Consider the following 23297-nt stretch of genomic DNA (forward strand, 5'->3'; position numbering starts at 1 on the left):
AGGGTCGTTTCTGAGTGAGAGCTCTGGGGGCAGGATCCAATTGCATGGAAGAAAGGTTAGGGAAATTTTTACCTGACTCTACAGAAAACTCTGCTGAGTTAAGGGGTGAGTAATAGATTTGAATTCGATGACCTAAGGAGTATGGGAAGAGGCAGCAACTGTAACAGGAAGAAAATGAGCCTGCAGCGGGGGCAGCTGGGTTCAAATCTCACTGGTGTGTCCAGGGCCAAGGCACTGTCTCTGAGTCTCAGTCTCCTCGTGTGTAAAAAGAGTGAGTCCACCACAGTGTTGTCAAGAGGATTAAGTGAGATTATACAAGCAGGCCATACGATCCCTTAATAAATGGTAGTTCCATCCACAAAGAAGGATGGGATATTTCTCAGTCTCTTTGGGGGCAACTCAGGCTTTGGAACACCCTGAGGATACCAAAGAGGGGTGCGGTCAGAGTGAAATGCCCCATGGAGAGAAGTGCCATGAACTTGTAGGAGCGATGACGTTGGATGTTGCATTTGAAATTATTTCCTGCCCCGGGCTATAATGACTGTCTGCTCTCATCTTCAGGAAAGTCTGTTATGTGCAACTGCTTTATGTCAGTGGCGTTCTGCAAGAGAAAGGAGACAGGTGGGGTCTGTGTTTTGGCTGCCTGCCGTGGGAAAGCAGAGAGCAGACTGAAAGGACTGAACAGGAAGCAGGACTTCCGAGCTGGAGCGGATGGACGGATGTGTTAAGGAAGGCAGCAAGGTTTTCGCAGTGAATGTCAAAGGCAGGAAAGGGAGTAACATCCAGATTGCACGCACACAGGTCCCAGGTAGAAGGAATGGGGACGTAATCCCTAGTGTATCAAACTGACCAGCCCAGAGCCCAGAGTCAACAGAAAGGCTTTCTTGGGCCCTCCTCCTGGAGGCAGCTTTTCACTTCCTAAGTTAGGTCGGCCTGACTCACCTGAAGGAGCTCTAGCACATTCTAATTGGTCAGTACCCCCTAAGTTCAGAGTCAGCGCCTCCGAGTGTCAGCTGTGGCTCTGTGCACTCGGCCTTTTCCTCTTCGTGACAAGTTTCCGCAGGTCGCCAGCCTCAGGAATACGCAAAATGAAAATTAACACCAGCACACGGGGTGGGGTGGAGGGACGGGGAGAAAATGCAGACAACAGTAATTGAATAACAATAAAAATTTAAAAAAAAAGAAAATTAATACCAGCACAAAAAAGACTTGGCTCAAAACGGGGAAGGATGTCTAGGATGGCTTCCGGCCTCTGCCATGTCGTGTGCAGGGCTGCAGGGATGCTCTCCGAGTCCTGCGCCCATCAAAGGAATAATTCATGAAGCCCCTCGGATAGTGCACCTGCCCCCGGGCCACCACGCTCACCACGGGCTTGCCTCCAGCTCGGGGCTCCTAACAGGCACCAGTGCCTTCTGATGGCTGGGGGCAGGGCTGGCGCTCCTAATCCGACAGGGCCAGGACCAATTCTCAGGCTCTTACTCACAGGTGCCGCTGAGTCTCCCCACTTTGCCCATGATGTCTCGGAGAAGGTCAGCAGCTCTGTCAAGGGCACCAGCTAAACTGCTGTCACTCATTTCCTATCTTGTTTGCCAACACAAATGGCTGGAAAGCCCTTTGCAGCATCTGCCCTGAGCCTCCACAGTTTCTCCCCACCCCCGCCCCCCACATGCGCCTTTGCTCCTCATTTGTTATTCCTGGCTTTGCCGTAGTGACCTCTCCCTTCCTGCCCACTTCACCTCTCTCCATTCCACACCTGAGCTCCCGTCCTTCAACTTGGAACTGATCCCCAGCTTCAACCCCTGACCTCCTTTGGACGGTATCCCAGCTTTCTTCCATCTCAAACCCCTACTACTGGACTCCAAGCACTGAAAAGAACATATCGACTGTCATTTTTAAATTATAGACCATAAAATAAGTATACACTCCAGCACATTAAATGGTGACCCTTTAAATGCTTTTTATTTTTTAACTGTTAAATGCTCCTCCTGCCCAAATACAGGGTCCGGCAGAAGTAACTCCTGCTGGAGTGTGGGTGGTCGGGTAATAACATGGGTGTAATAACTTATAGTTCTAATTTGAACATTTCCCCTAAAATGCCATATGGTGTGCTTGGGGGTGATATTGTTATGTTACAGAATTACATGCTTATGATTTTGTAATAAAAAGGGGCGTTCTTTGTGCTGGACCCTGTATTTTGGAGGCCTGATTTGCTAGTGCTCCAAGCTTGCATTTAGTCTGCCTATCGGTGAAGCAAGTATGCTCCCCCACCCCCACAGCTCCCCTGCCCCCCACCCCCATGCTCTGCTGAATCCTAGGTGCCTGTAAGGACTGACCAGCACAGCCCGTGGGCCCACCCCTTGATTCTAGCTTTTACCTCCCAGTAAAGCCGCCACTCCCCTTCCCTCTCCATCCGTCCGAGACAGTGTGTATATCTGTTTGGTCTCTTTGACTCACTCTCACTGAACTGATGGCTGCTCATTGCTATTTCAACCAAGATGACTAGAACGCCGAGAGCTAAGCATTGCCATAGAGACACGTGTGGACTCTCTGCTTAGCGGTCATTTCCTCCACTAGCCGGGCCCAATCCTCCTAGGTGATAATTGGACTAGCGAGAACACTTTAAGCAACAGGCCGCGACAATTGTTCTGACCCCAAGCAAATTTACACAGGTCACCAGAACATCCATCATTTCTCACTGCAAGCATTTTAATGCCAGTAGAGATGGTTATGCATAATTTATTATCTAATTGATTTGACCAAAAGGCCATGAGAGAAATAACAGGCATTTATAAATAAATAACCCACAAGAATGCCCTTCTCTTTCCTTCCCTCCCTCCCTCCCTCTGCTTCTCTTTATCTATTTTTTAAATCAATGTGCATTCACACACGAGTCCACTTTTACATATAACTCAAATATTTATCCCATGACCTCATTCTTTGTGGCACCCCCTGCCCCAGACTCCTCCTCAGACCTTCCTGGAATTGAGTGGGGCTATTGGACCATAACTAGCTCTGCCTTTGATTACTCACTGTTTCTACTGCAAGCCGCTTTCTCCTGACGGCGTCATTAGCAAAGGGAGGAAGGCTCTTTGCTGGGGGCGCCAGGCATCGTGTCTGCTCACCTGGGCAGGGCAGCATTTCCTGGAGCCTTCACCCTGCCTTCAGAAGGTATTCCTGGCCTCCCCCCACCCCTTGTTTTCCTCCCAAGCCTTAACAACCACTATGCTTTCCCCTTAATTTACTCATTTTATCTCTTTTGTTTAACCTTAATACCTTTAGAGTCCTCTCTTCAAAATTCCCTGCCTGTTCCTCTCCATCCACTCCACAATAGACAAAAGCACTACAGGAGGGAAGAGGAGACAGCCTGTCTAATATTTTGGAGATGATTTAGAGATTCCACCAAAGGAGAGATATCGAGGAGATTCTCAAGATGGACAGTAGGGTGAAGACGGGAGAAAGCAAGCAAAGCTTATAGGTGTGAGGAGTGTATTCATTTCTGTAACAAAGGGCCACAGACTGGGTGGCTTAAAACAACAGAAATGTATTGTCTCAGTTCTGGAGGCTACACGTGTGAAATCAAAGTGTCAGTAGCTCCAGGCTCCCTCTGAAAGCTGCAGGAGAGAATCCTTCTGTGCCTCTTGCAGCTTCTGGTCCCTCCCTGGCATTATCTGGCCTTGCTTGGTTAATAGCTTCATTACTCCAGTGTCTGCCTTATTGTCACATGACATTCTCTCATGCATCTGAGGCTTCACATGGCCGTCATTTGAGGACACCAGTCATATGGGATGAGGGGGCGACCTACTCCAGTATGACCTCACCTTAACTAATTACATCTGTGACAACACTTTTCCCAAACAAGGTCACATTTGGAATTGCTGGGGGTTAGGACTTCAACATTTTTTTTAGTGGGGGCACAATTCAACCCTTAACAAGGAGTAGGCTTATTCTGAGAATAATTGGTCGTTCAGTTTGGCTAGAAAATTGGGTGTGACAGGGAGAGGTGGGAGACAAAAACAGCCTAGCAACTAAAATAATGGACAGCGGAAACTATGGACTTGTTAGTTTAACGGGGAAAAGGTCTCTGCATCTCTCGTTCCACTCCAGAAGCTCAGAATCTTTTGCCATTGATCAAAGAAAAATAGAGAACGACCATGCAAGTGAACCAATAATGTCTTCTCTATCTGGTTATGATTCCTTATTTTATTAATTCAATAATATTTATTGAGCACCATGTGCCAGGAACCATCCCAGGCAATGGGGATTCGGTGGCAAACAAAACACACCTGACTTCTGCCCTCCTGGGAAAACAGCTCCAAGTGTGGTCTTACTAGTCTTTAGCCATGACCTTCCTCATCAACACGGAACAATGTTGAGAAGGAATTCCAAAGTCGAGAAATGTAAAACCAACAGGTGGCAAAATGGAAAACAAAACAGGAAATCGTTTTAATGGCAGAAAGGAAGTAATCACACATGGGTGGCAAGCCTGTGCAAAGCTCTCTCTATGTCAAGGCCAGTGCCCTTGACATACCATAAAGTATCGGGTAACTGACTCCTCCTGACTGCTAAGGCATGCTCGTCATCCCCATAATGAAAACAGAAAACCCTCAACTGACCCTGCAGGAAGGTGACAACATAACAAGACGCTGCCCGGGACTCAGCCAGCAGCTGAAGTTCAAGAGGCGCAGTGGGAAATACGCAGCACCGTCTCCCATGCATTAGGGATAATTGGACCGTGCCTGGACAAGCACAATGAGTTGGAAGCAAGCCTTCAACGCTAATCTGGCAGCACACTTGTTGATAAATTGCAAAATGTCTCCTGGTTTCCATGGCAAAGAGGAAGATGTTGCTGACATGTGACTCAGTGCCATTATGTTCCCTACAGTTAATATTTTCCATAAACTACAGATGGTCCCTGAATCGGCCGGTATTTGCAGGAATGATGTTCCAGTCCTCTAAAATACCGGGTAGAATCACCTCTCAAAGGAGTCATGTGCATGAGCAGCTCATCTCTTACCATTCAGCAAGTGACCCTGCCTTGGCAGGGAGTTTCCCCTTAAATAATATAATGTGTTTTCAGAAAAACTAGGGAGGAAGGAAGGAAAAAAAGAGTAAGATAATGAATGTCATTACAGATGTTCACAAATAGTCTGCTTTTCTCTTTCCAGGAACACAGAAGACTGCATTTCTCTGGGCCTTTTAAGGTTAGGTATGACCGTGTGATTTACTTGGGCTGATAAAATGCTTGCAGAAGTGACGTACATCACTCCTGAGAAAAACCTTTAAGAGCCAGGGCACAGTTTGCTACGTGCTCCTTTACTGTTGCTGTAGAAATCGTGGAAACAGGTACCAAGACCGGTTCTGTCAGCATGGGTCCCCAATGACCCCGATGAGCCAAGGGACAGAGCATGGGTGAAGTGAACGACATGTGGTGTTAAGCCATTCAAATCTGGTTGGGTTTTTTTTGTTACTGACATAACCTGCCCTGTTGTGAACAACATCAGCAATAAGTTCTTCTTTTTTTAGAATCATTTTTATTGTTGTTTGAATACAGTTGTCTTCATTTTCTCACCACCACTTCCCCCTCCCCACCCCCCCACCCCCACCTCCTGCCCTCCATCCTTCCCCCTTTGGCTTTGTCCTCGGGTCCTTTATACATGTTCGTCACGCAGTAAGTTCTTTAGGTCAACTGCTCAGTGTTAATGCGGCAGAATTCTCAGATGGGTGAATGGTGCCCCCTAAAGGGGATTGGGCCTTTTAGGTGTGCACCTGCCCGGGTACATCTGTCAGGGAGGCCAAGGTTGGGCTTGAAATAGATTGCACAGGCTTTATAGTAGGAAGCTACTATAATATATTTATTTTTACTACCCAGTTCTAATATATGCTTTGGATATAACCATGAAATACTTCAGTATGATAAGCACTAATATAATTTTTGTCTGGTCAAATATTCGACAATGTTTATGAAGAATAAAGAAAAGAGATAAAGGATTATTATGAAGAACAAAGGGATAAAGGAAAAAGAAAGAAAACCAAGTCAACCAAATGCCATTTTAATAGATGGATTATAGCCACTGAGTTAATATTGTTTGTTAACTTACAAATAATCAAGAAAAGAATAAACAAAAACAACCAACAACAATCAAAAGGGGGTAGTGACATCCATTCAAGGCAAAGTTTATCTCACTCTGCATTGTATGACCTCTATTTCTTACTGTGACAGAAAAATGAGTGGATAGTCAGAACAGTTTTTTAAACCAATACTTAACATCGCCTGTTTTCCTCTTCACTCTTAGGTCTTGGGTTCCAAGTCTAAAGAAGAAACAGAACTAGGGTTTTGCTGCTGTTTAAAAGAAACATATAATTGCCTAAATAATTGTTCCATCCACTGTGTCAGACGATGTGCAAGGTCTGTGTCCTTCGTGAACAGAGACCCAAAGGGCAAAGATAACCCAGCAAGCCCGTCGCACGGACGAAAACTAACCTGGCTCTATTTCGCCACCAAGCGGTCAATGTGTATATTGCGCTTCCACCAGGCTGGTGCCCAACAAGATGGGCATCTGTAATCTCGAGCTACCCAGAGAGGTGACTCAATCCCACAGCACACATTTTTCATATAAAGAAATTATATCTTACAAAGGAACAATGTGTTAATTTTGTTTTTATTTGCTGGCTTCTTTATTCTTCAATCCAGTAACTATATCCCAAAATTACAGAGATGGATGAAAACATGTGTAGTTTCATACTTTAAAGTTCAAACATCCTTGAATATCTGACTTCTAATGCACATGGAGATAATTCATTTTAGCTTCTTCCAGTCGACTAATAGCTCCCTTTCCATTTAATGAATTCTGAGTGCAGTGTGTTTTAGCAGATATAAAAGGCTCAGACTGCTTAGAAGACTGGGGTGTTAGATGCCCTTGGCCACTCACTCACTTAAAGGCGAGGCCTAATGCAAATCACTTAATGTTTAAAGGGCCTCTTCTGGAAAAAGAACGGGGCTCACCTGAGGACTTTTATGGGGAAGATATTGAGCTTTAAAAAAACCTACCATTATTTGACTTCAGTGAGCCTCATAAAATTTAGCACTTAATTTTATTGTCTTATTTAATTTTCTAATTGTTTGATGAGTCCTCATATTAGTTCTCCAACTAAAATTTAAGTTACTTGATGGCAAGGGTGATATCAGTTTCCCCAGCCTGTGTACTTTTTGCTATATTACATTACCTGAAAGATTATTAAGTCAACATTTAATATTTCATTTTAAATTAACTTTTGGCAAGTCAAAGTAACAATATGAAAATTTAAAAATACACTTACTAATAAAGAATACTGACTAAACTCCATCAATGTACTAGCTACTATATTGACAACAACCACCAAAATGTCCCAAATGGGGGACAGAAGTCAGCCAGCACGGAGCTCTTAACTAAGCCCACTGATTGGACTGCTTTTTGCTTCAGATTTATCTCGCACCATGGAACCTCTTCGGGACCAATATCTAAGAGTATGCCGGGATTGTATTATTTAATGCTGTTTTGCTTTGTGGCATACGATTTGCCCTTATAATTGTATCCATGTAATGATACATAGCATTGCATAAGACTCGACTATAAAGTTAGTTTCTAAACCCACAAGCCCATCCCTCAGAAGTTTCTGTTATTCGCGTTAGATGAAGCTGCCCATTATCATCAAACAGCCTCTGCCGGGGTGGCCTCAAATTAATCACATTTTTCTTAATTTTTAGTGGAAAATATCTAACTATTCCTGAGAACTTGAGGATTTGAATTTTTTTAATTAAATTTTGCTCATGATAAAGATTTCACAGAGACTCCAAGTTCAGGAATCTGATTTTCCCTTGTGATTCTTCTCCACCCCCCCTCACCCCCCCACCCCTGCCATTTTATTTTTTTGTATTTTGTATAATTCTGCTGGTTATTTTATTTGAAAGTGGCCAAACGATCTTTAAGATTATGCAAATTAGATATTTCAGTCTAATATCTCTCTCTACCTGCTTATCTGTCTACATGCTAGAGTCCCATTAATGTGCTTAAAGCGTTGGATTAAAGGCCATGGGTTTCCTGGAAGATTATGTCCTAGATAAATACGTCAATTTGATTTAGTGACGTAAAAATAAGCCACTGGCCTGTAAGAACACTATTCTCTTAATATTTGCAAAAATAATGCAGTCTTTGTTAAGGAAGTTTCTTCCTCTTAGGAGTAGATTAACATATATTCCAATTTTTAGTTTATGCTTGGTAAGAGAGAAAAACTGCTAACTACGTTCCTGCTGTTTGCTTATTGAATTTTATTTATTAAGTGAAAACAAGCAACATTGCTTGCTATTTTTACACCAATGTGCTTTTGCCCCACACGACTTCTCCCTGGTGTGCCTTTTCCGCATCACTTGCAATATTTTATTGCCCTTATCCATGTTCTAGTTGTAAGTCCTTAAAGCAGTAATTTTCAACCCATGTGCCACCGCGGCACCCTGGTGTGCTGTGAGAATTTTTAAAACATGCACTGACCTCTTTTCCCTTAAATTGTCAAACAAAAAAAACAGCAACAGCCAACACAACAATAACTGTCCAGTGTGAACAAATCAAAATTATATCTATTTTTTTTTTGGTCAGGCTAGCAAAAAAATGTAACTGATCTTCTGGTGTGCCGCAGAATTTTAGTCATTAGTGTACATGTGCCGTGAGGTGAATAAGGTTGCAAATCGCTGCCCGAAAGAACTATAACTGTGTCTTTTACATGTTCACCCATTCATTTGTTCAATAAAGATTTAGCTGTGTGCCAGGGCGGGGGAATACAGCAATGATGAAAACAGATAAAAATCCCTGCCTTCATGGAACTTATGGGAAAATGACGTAATACATGAGTAGAATATATTGTAAGTTAGATGGGGTTAAGTGCTAAAGACGCGGAAAAGAGTTAGTGAGGATGGGGCTGCAGTCAGAGAAGGTTTGACCAATGTGATGTTTGAGCAAAGGCCTGGAGGAGTGCGGACAAACCAGGTAGGAATCCGGGACAGGGAGCTCCAGAAAGAGGGACTGGCACAGGAAAAGGCTCTAAAACGGGAGTGTGTTGGAGGAGGACCAAGGGCTGGAGCAGGGTGACAGAGAGGAAGAAGAATCTTGTTTATCCCGTCATCCTTAGGGCTTAGTATTGTGTCTGAAACATTAGGAATTAACATCGTGTTTGATAAATTAAAGAGTATTTTGATAGTAATATAAAAATGTCAATAATTCACAAAACCAGAATCATGCGAAGGCCAATGCAGTTACCTTTGAATGAAAACACTTTGCCTGCTTGCCCAAACTTTGGTGTTGCCACTGAAACAGATATGACGTTTGTTCACCCAGATCTCAGCCTAATTCAGGATGTCCTGTTGGAGTATTTCACAAACCCATTCACAGCGTCTTCTCTTTGCACTTCTTCTGTTAAAGTACTTACAAAGGACTATAGTCAGTGGAGAATGTAAACATTGGAAAATGTCAGAAAACATTGTTGGGTAGTAGGTAACCTAATAACATGACATTCAGATCTCCCAGCAAAGTTTGACAGCACTACATAGAATCACTTAAAAGAAATTTGCCTGTTTAAGGAATTATTGTGCCTCTAAAACTTATTCCTCAGAACATCACTCATAGAATTTGTATAAAGTATACTATACATATGTACAATAGTTATTTTACTTGCAGAAATGACTCGCTGTTAGCAGCAGAGGGGGCCATGAACAGATGTACAAGCTGGCAACCACTGCAAGAGAGGCTGAGGAGAACATGACCATCTTTCCCTGCCTGCTCTTTCCCCTGGACTGCAAGACTCAGCATTTCCTTCTATTGCATTCAGTTTGTTAGTGGGTCCCTTTCAACCGTAACTCCTCTATGATGATGGCTAAACTTTAGTTCTAGCAGATCCATAATACTTTCTCCTGTCTTTCTGATTTCTTGGGTGGTTTTTCTTGAGAATAAAAAAAAAAAAAATACCTAGAGTTCCCAAGAAATGCTTGAATGGGAACACTAATTGTAACATATCTTTTCGCACACAGTCTCCAGATCCTGATAGCTTTAGAGTTTTCACTGAATCTGCAGGATATCAAATGTTTGCAAGTGCCAATGCCCTCCAGCCAGAGACCTGTAGAAAGACACCTGTAGTAAACCAAGGTGTATTTATTACTTGTTGCAGCGAAGAAGAACACATACCGTGGGCAGCCACGGGCTGTCTCTGTAGGAAGGTGTTCAGGAAGAACCTATTATAGGATTTGGACTTTGGTTGGGGACTTGAGGAAGAGGCCAAGGCAGCAGGGATTTGCTCTGGACTGGATGGTTTCAGAAAGACAGGGCAACTTATGATCTTAATAAATCTTATCTGCAGGGAGAGAAGACCAGCAGGGGAAGAAAGCTGTAATGGTAAAGAGGTACAACTAATCACTAATTTTGGCCAAGAAAAGGGTTGTTTGGTATTTTACGGTTGGCAGAGTGATCTTGTTTTTGTCTGTACTTAGGTAAACGTATGGAGTGCTCATCACGTTTCAGAATGACCTTGTATGAGTTTGGTATTTCATAGGATTATTTCTGTCTAATAGAATAACATGGCTTAGCTGTGAGGACCAGGGCAGCTTTTGATTATCAGAGGTTTCTCTTCTTAATAGCTTCTCTACTTAATAGCTTCTCTTATTAGCTTCTCTACCTTGTTCCCTACTCATTAGCTGTGCTTAACCATTCCCTGCTGATTTCCTATGACTAATGTGGAAATCACTCTACCTACCAAAAGTAGTAAGAATTAAGTCCCCTAAACATATGGGATTCAATAAGGTATCACTTTTGAATTGCAAAAAAAAATTATTGTTGACATTAATACAGATGTCCCCATTTTCCCCACCTTTGCCTGCCTCCGCCCATTTCCTATTCCCCCCTCCCTCTGGTCGGCACCACACTGTTGCCCTACTTGGGAGCTTTGCATATATGTTCTTTGGCTAATCTCTTCACCCTCTTTCAATTACAGGAATTTGTTCATCAGTTGTCCCTAGCCTGGATGGTGAGTGCCCTGAGGGAAGGGGTTAAGAGTGGCACATCTGGATATTGTTAAAATCAAACTCAAATGGCCACCAGACTTGAAAATTCCCTGAGCAGACAAAACCAGTTTAGTCATACAAGAAAAGTGAATTTAGCTTATTTTGCAAATAAGGCAAATGAGGCTAACTTGACCTGGGTCACTTTTACTTAAGCTTCTGAAAGTCATAAGCAAAACAGATCCCCCCCCCCCAAATTGAAATGAAATAGCCACTAACCAATTCTCTTCCATTTAAGAAAATTCTAATATTACGACAAATCACTGTGGCAAATAAACAGTCATGGCCTCCACACTATATAAGCTGCTTTATAATATACTTCTGAGTCTCATTCCATGTTTGAGAGCTCGGAGTTTGCCAAACTTTTTGGTGTGTGCATAATAAACATCTACTATAATCAAGTGATTTATTGGTTCTACTTTTTTTTTAATGAGTTTTGACAGCACTCAAGCAATGTTTGTTGAATCCTGATCCAAACTTTCTCATCTTCCTGCTTTTTCTCATTATTTTCTCATCCTGTCTACCCTTCTCCCCTGCCCACCTGTCTAAAGCCTAACCCCAAAGGGTCAATAACCACTCTTTAGAACACTGTCTTTGTACCATTTTATGGCGCCTATTACAGTGTTTTGGGTACTAAAGGAATTAATTTTTTAAAAAAACAACACTTAGGACACAGTACTCATTAACTATTAAAATCATGTTACAGCTTTTGCTTTTTGTAAGTTCCTTTAGGACAGAACTATAGCTTCTTTTTGGTTTCACTTTAGTGTCTGGAAAGCACAGTGGCAAAGGCTGATGACCTTGGAAGGAAACTCTTGCTGAGGACCAGGGACTAGGGACCTACTGAGAGTTTGGGGTTCCGCAGGCTGCAAAGCAAGGCACGGAGAAGAGTTGCCAATCCATCACACAGTTTGGGCCACGAAGGTCCCATCTCCCAACTTTTTAATATCATTCGAGTTAGAGCCTGTTGGCTGATCATAAATGAAATCGGGAGGCTTTGGCTAGAAATTGAAGATATTTTTGCAAGAGTCTTAAGGTTTTAACCAGACAAACAACTGGGCAAAAGAAGAAAAAAGAGCTGAGAGTTCTTATAGTAAAAAGTACATTTTTGAGATGAATCTGTTCTGCATTCTTAGCCTCTGGATTGGTTCTGGATGGTTAATCCTCTAGATGACTGGTAGTCTGGGTAGGTTAACATTCTTTTGTTTGACCTTCTGGAGGTTATCGGAAGTTTATCTTAAAGTTTAATGTATATCCAGGCATTTTCGTAGAACTGGAAAGTTTCAAGTTTGTTTGTGGGCTAGTTAAAAACAAGAACAGAATCACTTCCTCGTAACTCAATCTACTTGAATTTAGTAATTTAGCAGTCGACTACGGTGACTCCATTTTATTTTTCAAGCCAAACTCTCAAACAGTTGCAGGGATCCCAGGCCTCTTTGGGAGCGCCCCGGGCACAAAATCACTGGAGGTGGGCGCGCAGGCGGAACCTTAGTTCTCACCTTTGTTTCCCGCGACTCCACTGCTAAGGCTACACTACCAAATCGAAGGCCTCCTTCCTCTACCCGGCGGCCTGTTCGGGGAACGGTTCCGGCGTTTGTGACTACCAATTGTAGCTAAACGGTTAAGAGACACCCCAGCAACACAGTGGAACGTCTCCAGTTGTAGTCGCCCAAACACGGTCCCAAAAGTGCCCCTAACGTGGGAACGCGCACGTTATCCCTAGCGGCGCAGAGCGTCGCCCAGCGCGCGTACTCGGGCGCGCACGCGGCCGCACTCACGTCCCCCCCGCCCCAGCCGCACGCAGTCTCCTCCCCCGGACCACCGGGCTGCAAGGCTGCCAGACCACCCGGACCCTACAGTTATCCCCAGGAAGGCGGAAGAGAATCGGTAGACTGCAGAGGGCCGCGACGGGTAGCGGAGACTGCCTCGCACGCCCCGGAAGAGAAGGGGAGGGAGGCGGAGTTAGAGGAGGGAGCGCGGATTAAGTGAGCTGGGATCCGACCCCTGCCCAGATTCGAACCGGTGTCGCCGTCCTGGCCCTCTCAAGCAGGTTACCCCCGACCTAAAGAGGACGGAGCGACACAGAGGTTCGCACTGGGCAAGGACACATGGCCTCTCCATTCCTGTCCGCGGGGACCACCACGGGAGACAGCGGCGGGGAGCTGAGCTCGGGGGACGACTCCGGGGATGTGGAATCGCTCCAGAGCCCAGAAACCGAGGCGTCCGGGAACCTGACCGAGCTGTTTGAGAAGGCTGCAGCGCACCTCCAGGGCTTGATTCACGTGGCCAGCAGGGAGCAGCTCCTCTACCTGTATGCCAGGTACAAGCAGGTAAAGTCGCAGGGAAGGGGTGGATGCCGGGGAGCGACAGGAGGCCTTCTCTTTTCCAACAAAAGCTAATAGTAAACGTGTTTGGTAAAAGGCTAGTCGTGAAGTGTGTGTGGATTCTGATTTAGTTTGTTTTTTCATCATCCCTTAAAAACTAGCATCGGTACGGACACGGAAAGGACCTGTCTGCTGTCCTAGGAGTGATGTTTAGCTAGACGTTGAATGACAGTTTTTCTCTGACTTGCTCAGTGACCTTGCACTATGCTTTTACCAGTTTTAGAACCTTTATAAAATGAGGATGACAAAATAAGATTTGTCATTCACCCTTGCCAAAGGGTCATATGGATGTACTATTAAAAATTTTTTTGAGATCCAAGAGAATATGATTGTAATAAAAAGGGTGATGCGATACAAAATAAAGTATTATTAATTTTATTATTGTGATTTTTAAAGCCTCAGTTCCTTAGGGTTTAAATATGCTTCTGTGTGTTGGATACAATTAGAAAAATTCTAGAGCTCCACAACATCAGAGGAAATAATGCCATTCTTTATGAAAAAGGAAAGGGATTCCCGAAGAGAGAAGAGGCTTGCCTAGGGTCATACAGATAAATCAATCAGAACTAGAACTAGCTTGTAGCTCCTGACTTTAAGGCTCTGAACTTTTCTCGGAAGTATGGAGATAAAAAATATATATATATATCATGTAAGACATTTAATTGGTCATTCAAAGAGTCATTGGGTTAAGTACTAGAAGAAAAAAATAATTGCTTTATCAAAATCAACAAATGCTCGTTCAGCATCTTTTAGATGCAGAACACTCCGGCATTATGCCCACGGGGAATGCACAGAAGCAAGCGCATCATGGCATTTGCCTTCAAGAGACTTACAGAGTTACCCGAGGAGTCTAGATTTGGACACTGAAAATGTGCTGACAAGTTAACAACTCAGGGGAACTACAGCTCTTTAGAACACTGGAAACAATGAAATGCTGGATAATAGCCCATTTTACTTTACTACATTTTTAAAAACTTTTCTTTTGCCTCTTGGTATCTATTTCCCCCTGTATTCTCTCTCTCTCTCTAAAAAAAAAAAAAAGTTGTCGGGTCCCTCTGAATTCTTCAGCTGAATATACTGCACAAAGATGAATCTTTTTTTGAAAATTGATGAGTATCAGTTAAATTGACCTGAAAGATACAGTTGTAGATACAAATGTTATAAATCATAGTGTTGAATGAAAATTGCCTCTAAATTGGCTTTGGAATTTGCTTTCTTTGCAAAGTTCTGGATATCTATTTTCTCTTTGGTCACTTACTGTGTCCTAGTAACATTAAAATGAGACTTTTGATTATTTAACATTGTGCTAGGACCTGTAGCAAGTCTGACTGATGATTCTCTGGGAAGTGTAAGATTAATTTTCTCCAAATTCCCTAGAGAACATTCTTTCCAGCACATGTTTGTTATTGATATTAGTGTCATCATTATTAAAGATCTGATTTTTAAGTCATCAGTGAACTACAGTCACCTGTCAACCACTCTGTCTCAGGTATACTCACTTCAACCAGCTAGTCTGGAAGAGGTGTGTCCCTCACCATTTCGAGAACTCGACAGTAGGGTGTCTAGAGATACTCTGTATCTGGAAAAGAAAATTCTTCATTATTAGAGATTAAGATTATGCTTACTTAGATATGACATCAGTTAGAGTTTTCATCAGCATCGTCTAGATATCTTATTTTTAACAAAATTCCAAGACAGTGTTAAAAGTAGCATCTTTGATAGAATAATGAAATTGAAGTCCAGTGTAATTCCTGCATGATGGATCACAATTTCTCATCAAATAATTACATTTGTATTTAGACTAGCACCCTATTTTTTTGGCTGAATGAGGTAAGGTTGTCAGTAGAAAGGTGGTAAAAACAAGCTAAGTTATAAGCCTTTTTTACCTCAGGCAGAGCCCTAACCTTACCTAATTGCTTTGTTAGTCTCAGATAAGCTTATGGCTCCAAAATCATCTAGTGAAATTTCAAAAAGATCAGACCAATTAACAGGTTTTTTTCCCTCCTCTGTTCACTAGCCCACATTCTCCCAGTAAAAGATAACTAATTGACACCTATGAAAACAATAGGACAATGAAACTTTCAGACCCCTTTTGGCCTCATTGTATTGGAGCCTTCAGCCCTAATGCCATTTAGACGCTACTGTCCTGCTTTAACCTGGGTGCACTTGATCTACTGGCATTTGCCATTGACAGCCTTTGTTGGAATACACTACTTCAAGGGCACTGGATATCTCATATACTGTATGTCAGAGGAAACAGAGTTTGGATGCTCCGTTAAAGTGGTACATTTTATAACTCTACTTTATAACTCATGATTCATTACCTAGTGATTTGGAGACTGTTCCTCATGATGTCCTAAAATCCCACAGTTTTATTTTCTCAGTCTTTGCTGGATCCAGAACTGTTCTTTGATTTGGGAATACAAAAGCTCTGTGTGGGTTGGGGTACGGGTCAGCTGCTGGCCTTTTATTTTCAGCTCACATAAATGGCCTGGAGGTAGGTGAGCTGGGACTGGTAGGGTGTTTCTGCTTCATGAGATCACCCAGGGGCTCCGTGTCTTTTTCTGTCTTGTAGCTCAGCCATCCCCCCAAGGCAGCAGTTCTCAAATTAGGGTCTAAGGCCCGCAGGGAATGCCTGGACTTTCTCGGGGGATCTGTAAGATCAAACTATTTTCATAACAACACTAAGACACCATTTGCCTTTTTCCTGTGCTGTCATGTTGGATAAAACTGCGGATGTATTAGCATGATTCAAGGCAGTGGCATTAAAGCATACTAATAGTCACATTTCTTTGCCATTGTGCACTCAGAGTAAAAAGGCCAGTGTCACTTAAAAACGTCTTCGCTGAAGTAGCAAAAATTTCTGATTCTTATGGAATACGAACTCCTGAGTACAAGTCCCTTCGGTGCCGTGTGTGGTGAAATGGGGGTGTGCACACAGTGCATCTGCTCCGCACGGAATTATTTGGCTATTTTGAGGGAAAGCACGTATGTAATTTTTTGAGTTCCAAGCTGAGCGGTCCACTTTTTTTTATTAAACATCATTTTACTTTATAGAACAACTCACAGATAAACTATGCTTATTCAGATTTGAGTATTTAGCAGAAAGTTTCTTGAAAATGAATGAAGTGAGCCCATCACTTTAAGGAAAACAGCTGATAATGTTTGGTGCCGATGATACCATTTGAGCTTTCAAGTAAAAATTAGGAGTTTGGAAAATCTGCCACGCAAGCTTGACAGCTTCCTAATACTTCATAATTTTTACTTTTTTGATGAGATGAGTGGTGATTTTAATGATTGTGAACTTTTGCTATTTGAATATTTGGAAGGTCTGCATAACTCAGTAACTCTGTTTCCCAAATGTTGTGTGGAATAGTGTTTCAAATTATGTGTGGGTGAAACCCTTCTAAAGTGTAAGTCAGACCAATGGATTTTAATATAACAGTATGAAAAATTCATTGATATGACTTCAGATTCCAGATTGCAAGTAACCTTAAAGAAATTGCCACTAATTGAATTTTGGTGTGGTATCAACAAAGAATATCTACAATTATCTGAAAATGCTACTAAAGTACCTCTTTCTTTTCTAACAGCATATCTGTGTGAAGCTCAATTTTCTTCATATACTTCAACCAAAGCAACATATTGCAGTAGATTGAGTACAGAAGTAGATTTCTGAGAATATATTAAAGAGATTTGCAAAATGTAAAACACCGTCACTTTTTTCACGAATTCTAATGTTGCTTTAGACTATGTGGTTATTTTCATAAAATGTTATTTATGTTAACATGTAATGAGTTTATTATTTTAAATGAATTAATGTATATTTAAAATGTCTTTTAATTTCTAATATGATAAAAGATATAACCCACATAAACAAAAGCTCTTAGGGGCCCTCAGTTTCTGAAAGTGTAAAGAGATCACGAGACCAAAAAGTTTGAGAGCTGCTGCCCTCAGGTCCTCTTTCCGTGGCCAGAGGTGGCTCACCACAGCCACACATGTTTTAGCCAGGGCACAGGGAAAGGGAAGGATGAGCCCCCTTTCTCTTTAAGAAAGATATTTTGTATCACTTTTACACGCTTCAGTCCCCTGTTCCTGGGCAGGAGTTGCCCGGCTACATGTAATGGTTGGCCGGGTGACTGTGCGTCTGGCTGAGACTTCTATTACTGTAGGAGAAATGGAGACAAGGTGTTGGTATTTGTTTCTGCCACTGGCTGGTATCTGTTTAAAAAACAAGAGTAGTAATAACAGCTATTTTTATGAAGTCTAGTAGTTAATCTTATATTTCTATCAGTCCAGTAGTTCAGGTGATTTTAGAGATGCCAGAACTGAAGATTAGAGTCTGTGTAACATGGACAACGGAATGTTATAGTAGAGGAACACTGGACTTTGGAGTCAACAGGTCCTGGATTCAAATCCTGCTACTGATTAGGATTCACTAATGTGTGGCCTGCCACACCCCTCCTCAGCTTCTCTATACTCGTGTATAACCGAGTTTGTAATAGCAAACCTAACAGGATTGTCGAGTGGCCCGTATGACACAACATGGGTGGAGCTTTTGTGCAACCATTGCAGCCGCTGCTGTCTCACCTCCCCAGTGTCCATCCTCACAGAGTTGCTCCTGTGTGAGTGTGTGCTTCAGGAACAACCAGATTGATTGTGACGGGCTACCAAGCAAATGATAGAGGTGATCATTGCTACGGTTTCAGAGATGGATGCGATCCCTGTGGACTGAAAGGGTGCTTAGAGTCTTGAGTAGGAGGTATAGTATTTTGAAAAGCTGAGGGAAGAAGAGAAGGCATTTCTGGTGAGGGGAATTACACTGAGCCCAACGCAGAATCCAAATCCCTAAGGCAGTGAGTAGACTAATCTGGCGAGCGAGTAGGCCATCACTTAGACTTCAGCAAAATTCAGGTGTAGAAGAGTAATACACGGTAGTGGGAAGGTCCCCGAGAAGTGGATTGGGGTCAGATGGGGGTATTTAGCATTAGGGACAGTAGGTGTTTTGCTGAACACATGCCTAATACATTCATTCTATAGTCAACAAACATTTTTTACTACCTTAAGCTAAGCATTATATCAGGTACAGTGATTGAGTTAATGGTTTCTTATAGGCTGTGTCCTAATAGAAAGTTGAGACTTTACACAAAACTTTCCAATACAAAGTCTAAGTGAAAAGTGCGACCACAGATTGTCTCCCATCCAAGTACTAACCAGGCCCAGCCCTGCTTAGCTTCCGAGATCAGACGAGATTGGGCGCATTCAGGGTGGTATGGCCGTAGACCCTTCACAGACGGTGTCACACCAAATAAGCGCTGAGAGAGGTCCTCGGAGAGGGAGATCACTTCTGGCAGTGGGCAGCGGGCAGCGGGCTGGATGGTGCATTCGGAACTTGTGTCAGTTTCCTTTGTGCTTGTTCCCAGTGGAGCTAATTACTCTGCAGTGTAACCGGGTTAAACCTAAGCATTGACCGCAATCAAGAAAAGATTACTGTGGAATAGATAAAATTTATGTTGTGGAGAAACCGTTGAAATTTTTGCACAGCTTCCAACATGTAAAATTTATATTGATTAGTTTCGTAATAGGGCAATTTAAAAATAGTGTTTTATCCTGGAATGTGGGAGAGATAAAATGCCCATAGCGTTATGAGCATCAGCATAAACAAACAGTATTATGAATTATGATGAACTGTACTTTAAAGTTTATGGCATGTTTTAAAATTCTGTAAGTGGTAGCTAGGATTGCATGATCTATATTTGTAATTCGTCATGTATATAATTTGTTAATTTAGGGATGCAGCTGTCACCCATATTTTTTAATGTATTGTATTAGATAATGTTTTATGCAGTGAGCAAATCAGCCTGTATTTAAAGTTTGTTTTTTTGTTTGCTTTTGCGAAGAATGTTAAATTTTGTTATTCTACATGGATGCAAATATTTTCTAACCTGTAGCTTCTAAGTACACATAGTAAATTTGAAAGTAAAAAGTTTCTCTGGAATTTCTTCGAAAAATAAGTTCTTGATTTCTCCCCTTTCATTTAGGTCAAAGTTGGAAATTGCAATATTCCTAAACCAAGCTTCTTTGATTTTGAAGGAAAGCAGAAATGGTAAGAAATTCTTGGGATCTATTGAGGTTGTTGGACATGGTTTAGGAGTTTAGGAATTAGAAAGGAGTGAGCAGATTAAAGAATTATTTGTAAATTAATCTCTCTGCTGTAGACTGCTCAGTGAGGTAATTGGGAGAGAGATTAAAAGAATCCGATTTTAGCTAAGTCTCCTACAGGAAGCTTGTGCCTGATGTTGGTATATAAATAGTTCACAACAGTGTTCCTCACAGAAGTGTAGCTTCTTAGAGTGACCGTATGAGCTGTCGCTGGAGACTTTCCTCTCCTGTCCTACGGTCACCACCTCTCCCCCTGGAGGGGTCTTTGGAAGAAGGCCAGGCGGCTGAGACGGGAGAAGAGCAGGGTAAAGCCCCATTTCTCTCTCTTCTCCCCGCCCCAGTTTTATCTCATCTCCAGAGCCCTTTGGTTCCTCGCCCCACCGACCACAGTAAAGAAGTGCTGGCCATAACCTCGTGGACAGAAGGGAAAAAAACAGATGCCAAGTTTGCTGCTTTCCTGAATTCATAAAAAGATTATACCCTGACCATATATATTTTTTACATATAATTCAGAGGTTCCTTCTTATCATATGAGGCCTTATTTCCTCTTATGTTGTCTAAATGTAAAAAGAGAAATTTCATACAATAGGGTACCTTAGTTATAGCAGGAAGGACTTTGAAGCACGAAGGACTTAATTCGTCCTGGAATTAAATGTACAGAGGTTTTAAAGCAATGAAATACGGTTGTAGAGAGAAGTGCTAGAAGTGGATTCTAACTTTACATCCTAGAGCAGTGCTGCTCAAAATGTGGTCCCCCGGACACGCTGCCTGCCTGTGAGCTGTCTGTTGCCCAGCCGTAAGGCGACACAGAGCCGGAAGTGGGGTGTAAATCAGTCACAGTGTCAAGTACACTGCTCATCTCTGCGGGTGTGTGTGTGTGTGTGTGTGTGTGTGTGTGTGTGTGTGTGTGTGTAGAACACTCTCAGTGAAGGAAGCAGTGTTTTGGTTTTCCTCCAGGCCCCGGGTTTCTTTGCCGGTGATGGCGAATAGTTAGTTCTCTGGCTGCTCTCTCTCACTGTTGTAGAGAATACCTGACGTAACTTTTGTTGCAAATTTTTTGTTTTAATTTATGAAATTTCCTAAGGTCATTATTTTTCCCTACACTTGCCTTTTAGATTTTACAGCCACTGTAATAATTCAGGCAAGAATCTCAATTGGATGCCAAAACCATTAGATGAAAAACTACTGGGAGCAATATGTATTCAATCTGACCCACAATTAATGTATTAATTACAAAGAAGAGAACAGCTTTACTAAGTCCTCGATCTCATCACTGACAACGGCACAAACTGATACCACGTGCCCTCTGACAGGATGCCTTGTAAAGGGCACGTCACCTGTGCCTTGCTCTCCACAAAGCATTTAACCTGATTCTAATCATTATTAACGTTTTTGGCGTGAACACTCTGGGTGGGGGAACAATCAGACAAATCCAAACTGAGGGATATTTTATAAAACAACTGGTTTGGACTCTTAAAAATATCAATATTGTGGAAGACAAAAAAAGCTAAAGGTACATGAAGCTCATGTATGAATCTTGATGGCTTCTGGTCTGGGAAACGAAAGCTGTGAAGGAAATTATTGCAAATCAGGGAAATCTGATTGTATTGATGTGAAATTTCCTCAATTTGAAATATGCTGATATATTTAGGGCTGAAGTGTTAGAATGTCTTACAAGAAACTCTCAAGAGATTCATTAAAAATAAATCTAGCAAATCTCATTGCTACGGGGAGGGAGTAAAAGGGAACTAAATGATAATGGAAAAAAAACACAATAAAGGTTAAATTTAAAAAAAAAAAGAAATCCTCAGAAAGATGTTATACTTATCACAGGAGCAGGAAGATGGTTAAGAGCCCGTGGGACTGAGCTGTGGTTCACAGTGGATCAGTGGGTCTACTTCCTGGTTGGAAGTTGAGTTGGTAGGGAAGACCGAGCGGGACCCTGTCCTGGCAGCTTGCAGAGAAGAAGACAAAAATATTACTCTTGGTATTTATGCTGCAGGAAGTCCCTACCTTCTTACCCATGTGTGTATGTATTCTTACTTCTGTCCTCACGAGCCCTCACTTTCGAAGTCCCTGCCTGAGGCCTCAGGATCCGCTGGGAGCAGCTTGTAGATGAGAAGACAGCAGAAGGGGGAGTGTGTTTCTCACACCTTAAAGAAGAAGTCAAGTCTGAGGCACTTTCCCAGGGAAGGTGGTTTCCCCTGACGATTAGTTTCCGAAAATGCTATGAGCACAGAAATGCTAATTCGCGAGATAGAAGCTACTTTTATTGGTCTGTAGATCAGACCTTTTCCACAGAGGGGAAAGTTGGTTTGGGGGAATCATAAAATCTTGAGATAGTGTAATGGTCTGTGGTCTCCCAGAATTCAACAGATGTGCAGTACATCTGGGTTACTGAAATTTCCTGGGGGAGGGTGATTAGGGAGAAAGTATCTGAATGCTCCTTCGGCGGGGTGGTAAGATGTGTGTGGCTGCACATCAGCGTAAATGCAGACAGCGAGGGCTGCTCATCTGTGGCTTATCGTATCCATATCCCCCGGCCTGTCAATGTGTCTGTCAGTTTTTTTAAATGAAAAGAGACCTGCTGTTTGTGCTGCTTACACAGCTAACGATGGGTCCTATTGGATATTCTGTCCCACAGGGAAGCATGGAAAGCCCTGGGTGATTCGAGCCCGAGCCAAGCAATGCGGGAGTATATCGCAGCAGTTAAAAAGCTAGACCCCGGCTGGACTCCTCAGGTGAGGCTTAACGATTACACATAGCGCTTCCCCAAAACCCAGCATCTTTCTCTCAAGTCAGTGTTTAAATCTAAACTTAGGCTTAAGTGCCATTCTTAAGTTTTATTTTCCCAAATCAAAAGATTCTAAACTTACTGCAGTATTTATCCATATAAAAATACTGTTGCTTAAACATTCACATAACCAGCCAGCTACTAATACCGAAAACATCTCTGAATTATAGACACTTTTTAAAAGCATAACAATAATTTCAACCACGTAAAAACTCTGGTTCAGAATTTGAAAGAGTTTAACATCAGATCATCGTTATCATCTTAAGAAATGGTAGGTATCTCAGGGTTTTTTTCAATAAACTCCTTCTGTGCAAGTACAAAATGCGTAGTGATGGGGAAAAACGATGAGTCACACATGCTGCTGCCTTGGCGCGGTTTAAAGGAGACTAGAGAAGATGAAACATACCCAGACGTCATTCATACAGAACAGTAACAGCCGCGTGCTGGGGCATCCGGCGGGAGCAGAGATTCCTTTGGACTTTGGGAGCGTTGGGTATTGTTCACTTACATGTACTGTCTTTTTTTAGTATACTTTTGGAGAACATTTATAAAGAATTTGATAAAGGTGGGGTTGGTACTTTATTTAAATTTTATAAAACCATGTTTGATAGGTGTTTCGGAGGGATAACGGCTGGATCAGCACCATGTGAAATCATGAACTGAATGTATTTCTTTCCAGTAAAAATATTTAGGCCACACTTTTTAGCAGTGAATGAATTCGACAATTTTCAGTGTTTTCTGATAATAAAGTTAATTCTTGAGTACATATTAATTACTAGTATGAAGGAATTTTGTTCCATTAATCATGAAATCTTAAAACGTCAGATTTGTAAGGAACCTTAAAGATTATATATTCTCAGCAAATTTTAAATATATAATTATT

At 42.2% G+C, this 23297-nt stretch overlaps 1 protein-coding gene across 1 annotated transcript in view; it reads left to right on the forward strand.

Moving 5' to 3' along the window:
* Positions 1–12663: 12663 nt before the first annotated feature.
* ACBD6 (acyl-CoA binding domain containing 6) overlaps positions 12664–23297 on the forward strand; it is a 131293-nt gene continuing 120659 nt past the window's right edge. The window contains exons 1-3 of the mRNA XM_024552942.4: positions 12664–13407; positions 19500–19564; positions 22265–22361. Of these exons, the coding sequence (XP_024408710.2) occupies positions 13186–13407; positions 19500–19564; positions 22265–22361 (384 nt within the window). The 5' untranslated portion in view covers positions 12664–13185. The remainder of the gene's footprint in view (positions 13408–19499; positions 19565–22264; positions 22362–23297) is intronic.

Source organism: Desmodus rotundus, chromosome 12, assembly GCF_022682495.2.
Source record: "Desmodus rotundus isolate HL8 chromosome 12, HLdesRot8A.1, whole genome shotgun sequence".
NCBI lineage: Eukaryota > Metazoa > Chordata > Mammalia > Chiroptera > Phyllostomidae > Desmodus > Desmodus rotundus.